Here is a 12,892-nt window from a genome sequence, read left to right on the forward strand (position 1 = left end):
AAATTATGATCTATCAATTTTGGAGCCATAAAAAGTAAGCAATTTCGTGAACTGCAAATAAATGGTCCACTGAGATTTTCCAGTGTTAGCTAGGAAGACCTAGGAAGGAAATGGCCTTGTAACTTCAAAACTTTGGCCAGTTCTTGCAAGCTCTTTCCATACAGTTTGGGTGAAAAAACGTTTTAAGTGTAATTCAGTGTTTGAATAAAGTAGTTTGTCGAATATTTTGTGCAGTTTTAAAGAGAACACAGCGAAACTGATTCCCATGACAATGGCCATGGATTGTTTTTGATAAAAAACGCACTAATTTCATGTCCGTTCGTTGTAGTATCCAGAAACTGAATGCAAGAGAACTTACAGCTTATGTCAACTACGTTGCTGATTAGATTGATAAACAGACGGTCTGGAGACATTTCCACCACAAATAACCACTAAGCTTCTGTCGACGGTTGGCAATACATTTTTTCGAGCATTCAGTTAGTGAGGCAAAACCACTGAGCACTTATTCGAGCATTTTAGTGGTATTTTCCCTGAAAACTGATTGAGAAAAAAAATACAAAAATATTTTTTTTTGAGAGAAAATGAGGCCTTGTACTCGAAATTCAAAAAAATTTCAAGTGCTACCCTAATACAGCCTACTAGTGGAGACTGAGGAGAAGTCAGGGTTTTAGAGTCAAAGCCTCAAAGGCGGCCATGTTTGTTTTCGCTGTGACCCTGTGATACCTTCGTTTGATAGTGTCAGCGTTAACACCCTGTTTAAATCTCTGTATAATGAGCATTATCCGAGCATTTTAGTGACCATTTTGAGATAGACCGAGCATTTTAGTGGGAAAAATGGAGCATTACGGTAGAGCATTTAAGTGGGGAAACAAAAGGATTATGTACAAAAGCCTAACCATGAATCTCGGGTCGTTTTCAGTTCAAGATAGGTGTATACAAGGCACGGGTCTACCTGAACATTCGCGACGAAAGAGCAATGTGTATTTTTAGGCTTATTCAGTTGATTAAGAACAGTTGCAAGTATGAAGTGATTTTCTCTTGATCAGGTGACGACGCTGGCATTGGTCGGCCAGCATTCCCTCATATCCCAAAGAATAAACAAGCCTAATCTAAACCAACATCTCTGTTGCTCACCTTACTGTTAATCAGTTCAAGACAGGTGGCCCCTATGACACTTGCTACCTTCCTTTGCGTAACCCTCTTGTACTGAAACCTTCCTAATTCCTAAAACAGATTACACGAGGCATTCAATATGATCAAATGAACAGCATGTAATATGAAGAGGAAAAAGTTCTAACACCTTGCATCATTCAAGACTTCAACATTTGTTCCTTACGCGTCAGTTAGAGACGGCTAACATTTTTTCGTGCTTCATGATATTTTTATTCTGTTGAATTCCCTAGAGTAACCTTTTTTTATGGTGGATCATTAATTATGATTCAGTTTTACCTCCATGAACGAATCCTAGTGTTTTTATGGAGAACACATTAGTATAGATTTCGTTTTTGGTAAACACCCTACCAGCTAAAGAAACAAATTAATATAGATTTATTTTTTGGTAAACAACTTCCCAGCTAAGAAAAACAACGCTTAGGCTGAGAAGAAAGAGAAAGAGAGATCGCAAGGATTTAGGGCAATTCACAGCCGGTGTCATATCTGCATGTCACTACGTGCGGATGACTGGAATTGTGCTTAAATCCGGCATTTCCAATTTTAGCTCCTGAGGATTAACCTTGGAAATTAATCCCTTATTTCACCCTTTTCTCCTTATCGTGAACGTGTTTAGGATCGAAACTTGTAAAATAACGCCAAATTATGTTAAGTAAATACCACTACAAGACACCCTTCAAGAGGATACTCAGCTCAAAAGTTGTCCTTTGAATGGTCAGCCATGCCATTCTTATTACGGAATTCTTCCCTGACAAACTAAAAAGTTAAAGCCACGTTACGTAACCTTGGTTTGAGTGTGTGGTGTGATAAAGAACTCAGCGGGATTGGTTATTCGCATCTGTCATAACTTTAAAATGGCGTTTTAATGGTTAAAGCATCTGTCATAACTTTAAAATGGCGTTAGATTGTTAACGAGGAATTTGCTTTAATTGGTTGCTTCTAAATTAAGCACAGGCGAAAAAAAAAAACGCAACTGCTTCTGAGGATACTAACCTTACATAACTGCGACGGTTTGTTTTAATCCTTTCATCCGCTATACAGATATGTGACATTTTGACTTCACTTCATTTCATCCCTTCATCTTCTACTGGCATATTAGGACACATAATTAATGACCAGCTCCCAGTTGGCTTCGACTACTGACTGGCTCATTGATGTACTTTATTTTCCAATTTTTGCGTGTGCACTTCCCCTTGTTTATTGTTATTTTTGTTTGTGCGTGTGTGTGTGAATGGTAAATCGTGTCCTTAGTTCTTTTTTAATGTAGGGTATTTGCAAATTTTTCCGCTTGGCCCAGCCACTTGGCTCGATTAGCTTGCTATTTCTAAGTGGCTGTGCCCTCTTCCTTTAGTTAGTAATTTTTCTTTCTTGAATTTATGTAACAATGTATAATTTCTGGGCACGAATAAAGATTGTTGTTGTTGTTGTTGTTGATAGCTTAGTTGGCAGAGCATTGGAACGGTATCGCAGAGGTCATGGGTTCGACTCCTGTCCAAGCCTGAACTATTTAGCTCTCTTTTCGTAATTGATTCAGTTGTGTAGATAACTGTGCAAGTCATTTATGGATGAAACTAACTGAGAACAGAGAAGCAGACAAAACAATGGTTCGTTCACAATACCTATGCCATTCTAATGCTGTGACAGATGATTTAACCACCTATCTACTCTGAAAAACCAATTTCACTGAGCGCTAGAAGGCATTAAAGCGTTAATTGCATAGTACCTTAGTCACACTGAAATCTTAGCTAATGTATTGTAGCTTTAATGATTTAGGCTGCGGACCGCGAGAACCCAAAGTGTGACCATTCAAATGAAAGCTACAGAGCAGTAGTGACTTTTGTTTTTCGCTTTTTTAACCAAACGCGATTTCATGTTGTCTTTCAGTTCGATCGTGAGCATTGAGGTGAAAGGGTTACGTTCACAAGGGATTAATTTCCAAGGTTAATCCTCAGGTACTAAAATGGAAAATACCGATTTATTCACGAATCCAGTCGTCACAAGCTAGTGACATGAGAACTACCGTGTATTGGTATAAATCCTGGTAAATCTATTTCTTCTCAGCTGGGGAGTGTTGTTTCTTTAGCTGTTACGGTGTTTAACAAAACAACTAAATCTATATGGATTTGTTTTCTAAAAAAGAAAGAAAAAGAACAACAGAATTCGCGGATGGGGGTAAAAATCAATCATGATTACTCAATCATTATGAAAAGCAGATTACCCTAGAAAATCCAAAAGGATAAATATCAACAGTCACGAAAACTGATGTTAGCAGCGTCGTGAATGGAGAAGAATAGGCTTTATTTACAGGGACTCCAATTGCGTGAATGTGAAAGATATACTACAAACACAGTTAACGCATTTTATCCCTGTTTGGCTCCTTTTATCAAACATTGTCGTTGGGAGAGATAAAAGCGGGTTATACCTCAGCACATTAACTTGTTTATAGAACAGATTTACTTCCTCGTATATACTCTTTAATACTTTTACCTGTTAACGTCGCAGACGCCAGGTGTTGATGTGGAAAATGTCCACAAAATAACAGACCAAATAAAAATTCTGCCCAGACGCTTTCCTGAACTACTGATAAGGCCCACTCCAAAGGAGCAGTTATGATCAACCATATATATCACGTGACCGAAGATTTGACCGTGGAGAAGAGGAAGTTTATATTAAGCTCAGTCTAAAACTTTAAATGATCTCATAATGTCTAGCTTCTTTTAATCCGGTTAGTAAGAGCAATCTGAAAAATATTATTTCCGCAATTGAAAAACAATCTTTAAAGGACGACGGAGACGCTTTTTTGTGGTGTTCATGTATGAAGAAATACCATTTCATTTTACACCGATTATTACGGTGTGTGCCTCGGGCAATTAGCTCCTTTCATTTTTTAAGGGAAAGCTAACACGACTCATAGGCTAAGGAGCTTAGTCATGCATAAGGCCGGAATTCGAGTAAGGGAAAAATGGTATCTAAACCAATAGGCGAAAAACACGACCCAGCTTTGAGGAGGCAAACTGGCAAACCTACTGAAACTTAAACTTCATAGTTTGCTTTATGCCTAAATCTTTAAAATCCCCTCCAGAACAATCGTTCGCTGTTCTTGTACTGGGCTACGTTAATCAACTGCACTGATAAAACTAAGCCCTCAGTGGGTCCTCAGTCTTTTCATAACTGCCGTCAGCCCCAGATCATTGGTAAACCAGTGATAGTAATGCACAATACATTGCTGTCAGAAGGTCTAACCCCCAATTGCACTTGGAAAATTATCGAAGCAAGGAAAAGCATACAACAACAAAAACAAAATCGCATGAAACAAATTGCAAACTTGCTGTTGCCAATGGTCCGGCTCAAATTAGGATTTCGTCCCAGAAAGAACAACATTCCAGGACTTAACTACGGGCTCTACTATTAGGCAAGGAACAGTTAATCTTTGTCTTTAACGGTAGTCACTTCATATGCCGAGGAGTTATGTATGAGAAATTTCGAAAACGCTTCGGTTAATGTATAGATGCCACTTTATACTCTTATAGAACTTGATGTTGCTCTATAACATTGACAAAGTATGTGTCATGGCCGGACAATTTATTTAAGGTCCATCAGTGATACAACAATTCCTCAATGCTTCTTTTTTTGGACTTTGAAATGGCTCAGTAGGTGTATGTAAGGCCAAACCGCCTTGGGTGGAGCTCCGTCAACGTACTTGGCAAGGCCAAGGACACAGAGATCGCGTGCACAGCATGTCTCCTTTATTTTAAAAAAACAGGACGAAGAGTGTTCGGAAAGTTTAGAAAAATAACAGTTAATACACGAAAGCTGGGATCAGAACAGGCTCAACAAACAAAGTCGGTATATTCTTTACAGTGAACGCGGCACTCGAGCAAAATTGATTGTTTTTAAAAGCGCAGGTCGGAAAACGAAAACTAGACGATCCGGCTTTGTTTAGGTCTCGACCCAAGGTAATCATTACATGAGCCGTAGTCGTAAAGATTGTGCTGGGTTTGAAAGAGATTAAGGCCAAATCAACATGTCTGACTTCACTTGTGTTGTAAGTGTAACTCAAGCCTAAGAATAAGGAACAGAACCGGCGGCAAGTTGTCACAAGTTGTCACTATTTTGTTTGAGAGGAAGAGTATAGCTTTGATTCTGAACTCAAACTTGAATTTTGTTCGACGTTATATAACGAAATGAGGCGTATTAGTTACGAACTTAGGCCCAACTAAAGCAATGAGAACCCCACGAGTTGCATATGAGCTACAAACAGCAGCGCTGTTTAGCCGGAGAACCCGTAGCTATTTATACCCGAAAAAGCTCTTTAAGCTGCTAGTTTATATGCATGTAAAAAGATACTGTAGTGTTTACAACTACTTTTCGCTTTCAGTCCAAGAAAAAACAAACCAATGGAGTTTAAGAGCCATTGTTGATTTTCCGGAGATGAAAAATTGTAAATTACATGGTTTTCACTTTTAAATAAATCCCGAGACTAAACATTTCTCTCCCTCTCATTATTCAACTGATCAGACAGGAGTTTATCCCGATATTTATCACCATCTTAGAGATTTAGAAAATTCCGTGAATAGTTTGAAAAATTTACTTTTACCTCCCGCTAAAGCGAAGAATGTTTCGGATAAGTTCAAAGCTTCATCCCAAGGTCATCCCAAGACAATCACTTGGAAATTAAGTCACAAAAAAGCGTACCGCTACTCAAGTAAGAAACTAATCCTTTTAGAACACGAGTTAAACTCTTCTTTTTTTTGTCTGTGAATGAAAGCTGGATGTGTCACCATTCAAATGAAAGTATTCTTCAGATGCAGTTAGCCGCAGTCATGAGTGACTCGGGGATTCGAGAATCTCCAGAGCACGTGTGCAAGTTCCTCATTGCATGCGTATCTCAAAACAGTCATGTGGCGTGTGACATGCATGCTACATGCTATCCATCGGATGTAGTCAAGTACCTGACATTACTACAATAAAAAAGGTAACAATTGAACAAAAGAACGCGCTCATTTCCTGTTTAGGCTTCATTAAAACAAACGAGCATTTTCTACTTTCCAAAAGAAAGCCCCGGAGGAAACATTTTAATTGCATTTAAATGCAAATAAACGAAGTCAAGGCCAAGTTGAATGGACTGTTGACGTGGCTCTCACTTCGGTAAATCAATCTGTCTGAAAAGTATTAGTGATAATCAAGCTAACTTTAGAGGGCCATTAAAGACGACACATTCCACTTTGATTCAATCCTTTCTACATGACTCTGTTTCTCACCATTTAGATAGAACGATAAGAAGATATGAACACGAAACTGTACAGATTCAAACTTTCCTGGTGTATAGTCTTAAAGTTGATGGCAATCTAGTGTAAGTGTAAATCGCCGCTTTTCAAACATCACTTCTGAGTCAGGGCCTAAACTCAATCAAAACTGGAGGTTGACAAAATAGACCTTCTTTACACTATAACCTCATTTCCTAATCTACAACGAAATCATAACATCCTACCAAACTGAAACTGTCACCTTGGATAATTTCTTGTTCAGGAATTTTTAAAATGCCTTCACATCACCTGATTCAAACGTCATTACCGTAACAAAAGGCCTATGGCGACTAAAGCTTACAAGGTTAAATGTAATTTAATTTGCGTTGTCAAGAAAGCTCGTGGAACGCGCTCACCTTTCAAACAAACTGTTGTGTATGTTACGGTATTAAAATGTTCCACAATAATAAAAGGTTGACCAACTATATGCTTAAGCACTGTTAACAACAAACGACTTATTCCAAACACACGTGGTCTCTCCTTGAAAACCTTCAATCATTGAACCAATCTTGATTTACCTTAATGCCTAAATATGACATTGTGGTTACTGTATTTTTGGAAAGGTAACTTAAGGAGCATTGCATAAGGAAGTCGAACAACTCTAGACAACCCTTTGTTGCGAAAAAAATAATCTCAGCTGGAGCGTAAACTGAACTCCAAACTCCGTCCTTTTAGAGCAGCTTGAAGATGAAAATAAATGCAACGAAATCCGTCCTGAGCAAGGGCTTTCAATTTATTTGTCCTGAAGGTCCGTTCCTTCCAGCCCTTTGACTAAGGGCAAAACTATGAGTCCTGCATTTTAGTGTCACCGTTTGACACTGCGGCCGTGACGACCATTCGATGAAAATGAAACCTATTGGGCAATACTTCTGTGTAACGGCGGCTGTGTCCGAGGCAAATGTTTTGCATTATGATCAGTAAATTTATCAATGGAAGGGCTATAAGGAAAAGGGTTTTAATACTGATAATTTATTCCAGGAAGACGGCCTGCTTCTCTCCTCAGTCTGTTCACAGACAAAGAACATTTCCATGCAGTTTGACAAATGCAACGAAACTTGTAGATTCTGTTAGAAGTGAAACAAATTCTGTTTTGGTGTAAGGTAGTTAAGCGAGTATCATTTCCATTGTCACATATTATGTCTTTCTGGAGAAAGAAATTCGACCACTTTTGACCTGAGGAGTTCAGAACAGTGTCAACTGATCCTGATCGGCTCTTACAGTCACAGCAAACCTTAAATGCGCACGTGGTTCAGACTCTGTCACCGACATCCTCAAGTGTGATCATCGAATGAAAGCTCATCAGCACTACACGCCTTTACTAAATTTGGACATTTTAGGCGCTTTTGTAATTTGGGTGTGAGAGGGCATCAAGAAGAGTCAAACCTCGAGTTACATCTAGTGGTTCTACCAGTTTGAGTCGATAAAAATCTTCGACCAACTTGAACAAAGCAAAAGAGAGCTTCTTTTAGCAAACCCCTTCCATTGGCGAGTTCTTTTATTTTCCATTTCTCTAAAACAGTGGTAATGAATGAACTTTAAGTTTAAGGAAAAAAGAAACGACTCGGGACACCAAAGAAGAATCTATATGAAATTCCCATCTGGCTTAATGGCTCTCTGCTTCTTATTAATTTGGTGTCGACTGGGCATTCATCTCCCAGCACGTCAATCTCTCATCCGTGAAAATGAAATTTTAACGCCAGCAAAGGATCAAATGAATCTGAGATGTTACCTTAAAACGTATCATTGTGGCATTCCAATCTGGATGCCAGAAAGGTGGACTGACATTTTCAAAGCCCTTAATTAAATACCATCATGAACAAAAGCCGATCAAGAAGGGAAAACACACCTGCAGACTAAACAAAAAGTGGGGCTATCAGTAAATGAACTGTTTCTCGTCTACAATCACACTGTAGACAAGCGAAACCCGCAAGTGAGCCTTTTCAAATGCAGGCTGTTCAAAAGTTTCAGTTTCGTGTGCAAACTCTTGGCATTTTGCGAAAAAATATGGAATTTTAAGGAAGGGGTTAAGACTTTCCAGACCATTCCAAATCAGGTGACTCTGCAAAAGGGGCTAAGATTGGTCCTTCATAAAACAACAGACTGGATAAAGAAACATTATCAAGAGATACCACTCAAGGTTCCTCCACACACGTTCATGCTTGTAGTAGCTTTTCCAGCTGTTCAAAAGTTAACAATTGCAAACTATATGCCACAACCCGTTTACTTGTGTCTCAACGTATTGATTCTACAAATGAACGTCAGTTGCGTTATATCAAAGAAAACTAATTCTTAAAACATCTCAACATTCTTATAATCATGTTTTCTTTTTATTAACATTTTAATCCTTAAGGTAGTGCTTTGGTATTCAAATTTGTGACATACGGCCAGTTTGCTAAATAACCCATCTAACTGAGAAGAACGGAAGTTTAGATTACTAAACATGATAATTTACCAACTCAGTAATCTAACGCTTAATTCTTTTGTTCAGCGCTGTACTGAACACGTCAGCTTACCAACTCGCTTATGGGCCTGTTAAATAAGTTAACCATTTTTCATACAAGAGTAAGACCTTGTGTGTCGACTTTAAGCCCCTACAGTGTGGCCATTCATATGGCAGCTACTGAGCAGTACTTTACTTAGTGGTACTTCTTTTCAGATTTTTCTCCAGTAGAAATTAAAGGAACTTTCTAAGCATTTGAACTTGAGAACTCTAACTATGGACATTCAATGGTCAATTACCCCAGCAGGTCTATTCTTTAGCGTTTAGACTAGAAGAGTTATCTCCGCTTAAAAATAAGCTGTGTCGCAAAAATATAATCAGTTATGTTTCAAGCACGCTCTTATAATTGAAATTCTCTTTGCTGCAGGCAAATTAAGAGATTGCGCTTTAGTAATACTGCAAATATGGGAAATAAGATCCCGATGCGAAACAGAAAGTTGAAATTGACTGAGATGAAAATAGATCTATGCTGTACACACACACTTGTGCTTTGTAAGTAGGGTGACTTCTACGGCATGGAAAACATTGCGTTAAAATTCACCAATACAAACAAATGGCTAGCTTGTGTTTTTACTGCACGGTAGTGCAGATCGTTTCACGTATAGTTGATTAGCGATAATTAAAATAAAGCTCGCTTGGCAAAATATGATTCTAAAACGTTCAAGAACGAAGTGATGAAATAAGGCACATATCCGTGCATTTATCACCGATTCAATATATTATTAGACTAAATTTGACAGTAATTATTGCTGATTTCCAATAATTCTTCATAAATGTCTTTCTCAATATCATTTGTTCTTTTAAAATAAGCCTACAGTAAAGGCCGTTTAGCGTAGTATTCACTGAATCATGTTATTGTTTACTACTCACTGATATCGAAACAATTTCAAGGTTCAAATTCATCGGAGTTTATTGCTATTCACTTGCGAATGCGTATTTGCAGTTTGGGTCCCTCGTGCCTTACAGTAATGTTACACACAACAGTTTTGTAAGGTCTTCTCACTACACTGCTTCAACGTGGATCTGGTACGGCTTAGGGCGAACAGTCAGCCCGAAAGTGTCCTCAATCGGGTCCTCGGTTCCATTGCGAAGTATAAGCTTCTGCAACAACGTGCCCAGCACCAGAAAAAGAACTGATTTGGCATAGCTTTCTCCAGGGCATTTTCTGTCTCCTGCAGAAAAGGCCAGAAAGCAAGGAGATCGGACAAGATTCAGTCTGCTTTCATCCATGAAGCGATAGGGATTGAACTCGTCTGGCTTGTCAAAGTATTGCGGATCTCGAGAACATGCCCAGAGGTTTACAAACACAATGGATCCCTTTGGCAATGGGTATCCCGATACATTGGTGTCTCGGGTGGTGCAGTGAGGTAAAGCAAATGGCATGAAGGCGCTCATTCGAAGGACTTCCAGAATTGTCGCCTCCAAGAGAGGAAGTTTGTCTCTGTCTTGGAGAGATAGTGGGGAAGAGCCTTTCAAACGTTTCAGCTCTTCCTGCAGCTCGGTTTGCACATCTCGATGAGACACAAGGTATGCGACGGCCCAGCGAAGGGCGGTGGATAATTTTTCGTATCCGCCGCCAAAACAGTCAGCTGTTATGTTAATCAGCCTTTCGTCGTCAAAGTAGTTTGAGTTGTCATCATCATCTTCTTCCAAGTGTTCGCTTCCGAAATTTAGAGCCTCCTTGTTTTTGACCACCTGTTCCAACGCCTCGTTGAATGTAATTTCTCCAAGGTTACTGACCTTCGCATCCCTCTTGATGATGTGGTAAATTTTCTTGACAAAGACTATAAGTTCAGCTACGGATTCGTCCAGCTTCTGGACTTGTTTCTTGAACACCACTTTCATCCAAGGCATGAAATCCACGCTGTTTCCCACTGCACTGTTCTCGATGAAATCCGTCGAGCCGTCCATCATGAACTGCGCCTTCTTGACATAAGCGTCTCGCAGCTTGTCACCGAAAAACAAACGGAACAGCAAACTGCAGGCCAAGAGTCTCAGCTGAAATGAGGGATCGAAGCGGCTCTCTTCAGAGTTAAGGAAACTCTTGATCAGAGTGTTCGTCTCCCTGAGGACTGTTTTGGAGAAGTGGCTGTCATTATCGAGAATGGTTCGCATGGCTAGCTCTGTCGCTCGCTTGTTTTTAACGTACTTTGGGCCAAACACGGGCCACGCGACAGTTCTGTCACCTCGACTGGAAGAGATGAAACTGTGCAAGGGAGGACGAGAGGAGAAATCAGTGCCTTTCTGGAGCAGCGCTTCTTTTACAGTGTTGATGTCATTGAGAATGATGACCTCTCGACTGCCAAGTTTCATGGAGAACACTTTTCCATAGTGTTGCGCTAGCTTTGTGACGTTCTTGTGGGGAGCTGAGCCGAACAGGAATATGTTGCCAACGACGGGAAGACTCCAGGGACCGGGGGGCTTTCTCTCTGCTGATGGCCTTACATACCTTAAAGACAGCCAAACAATCACGAGAGCAAGGAAAATAATAAAAAACGAATGTTCCGCGAACGCTTCCACGAGGTATTTCCAAAGCATGTTGGCAATCCAATATAGACTCTTCAAACGTACGTGAACTTACTGCAAACAATATTAAAGTAATCGGACTGTCCAAAACAGCGTCCCACGACTCTTTATATATGTAGATGTTGAGATGTGTTGCACGCTCCAAGTGGTTCTTAAGAGACTCTGGTAACGAGCACGCAAGTCGTTTTATATGGCTGTTTGCGCGAGCTGAATTAGTGGGAGGTGTCGGACAAACAAATTTGATGCTGGCACATTTTGTTTTTCTCTTTGGGTTCAAGGTTGACGCGCTTGACTGATTTTGACAAACAGCCGGATTCCGAACTAAGCACGGGTCAAAAGTTTGTCTGCGAACAAAAGCGAGAAAACGTGAACAGGCCTCAGGGACAGCGGATGCGATCACCTGAGATAATTGGCAAAATAAGGTTTCGATTTCACCCTTAATAAAGGCGACTGACCAACGTCTACATTCACCTAACAATGTAATCTTTGAAAGAAAGTTGGGAGAATAGAAATTATCGTCAACAAAAGGGGTTGACTTCAAGTGACGCATCACCGAACAATCAGAATGGACATTGCTTTTTAGAAATTTACGACGACGGTTAATGATGAGAATTCGTCTCTCGATCGCTGTTTTGTTTTCAAAGGGTAAATATAATCACCAAAGCCGATTTAGCAGTGTTTACCTTTCAATTGTGGTTTACATGCAATGGAAGGATAAATAGCCAATCAAGCGTGCACATTTTCAGTGAACTCGCACGTACTGTGTCTTCCGCAATTCGACATGTTTTATTGCATAATTTCCATTCTCTAGCAAATTTTAAGAAATAATCTTTAGTAACAAGATACTCACGGTGAACAAGGCGGTGTCGTTGAAGGCTCAGATGAAATCTCGTCATGGTTGGCAGCCCTTTGTGCGATTCATTTTTTTTTTTACATATCAAACATGCTACAATTGTTCATTTTACTAATTAACACTTTTCAATGGTAGGCATAAAAATAATAAAATTACACCAAACTTGAGTAAGAAAAATGCAAAAAAACAGCCAGAACCTGACAAAGTTCAGCTTGAAAGTGTTCATTTGGCACTCATTTACAGGCTAAAAAGTTAGAAACAAACCAAATAACCTGTTGGAGATTTGACTTTCGGAATGAAAAGGTTAAATAGGCGTTAAACATGCGTTGAGGGCACAAATACTAGGAAGATACGGTTTAAAAGCGTCTTTAGACAAGAATTGCTCTCATGAATCATCTTTGCTCTTTGTATCTACTCATACTTCCCATTTCCCATTCCTTTCGCCGATGCCATTCCAAACTTTCCACACGTCAGCCAATTCACATGTAACAATGTGTAATGTAGTCATAGCATGAAATGATTGATGAGTAATCAAAC

The 12,892-nt window shown here is 39.6% G+C and overlaps 1 protein-coding gene across 1 annotated transcript; it reads right to left on the reverse strand.

The window, feature by feature from the left end:
- Nucleotides 1-8,781: 8,781 nt before the first annotated feature.
- On the reverse strand, nucleotides 8,782-12,892 carry LOC146470565 (cytochrome P450 1A2-like). The gene has a single exon (XM_085121722.1). It carries the CDS (start codon nucleotides 11,512-11,514, stop codon nucleotides 9,979-9,981), a length of 1,536 nt encoding a protein of 511 aa, XP_084977848.1. The 5' UTR covers nucleotides 11,515-12,892; the 3' UTR covers nucleotides 8,782-9,978.

This window comes from Pavona decussata, unplaced genomic scaffold (assembly GCF_977016875.1).
Source record: "Pavona decussata unplaced genomic scaffold, jaPavDecu1.1 SCAFFOLD_113, whole genome shotgun sequence".
Classification (NCBI taxonomy): domain Eukaryota; kingdom Metazoa; phylum Cnidaria; class Anthozoa; order Scleractinia; family Agariciidae; genus Pavona; species Pavona decussata.

What these genes read in the sequence shown, in the direction of transcription:
- LOC146470565 (XM_085121722.1), bottom strand. Translation starts at nt 11,514, where the DNA reads ATGCTTTGGAAATACCTCGTGGAAGCGTTCGCGGAACATTCGTTTTTT.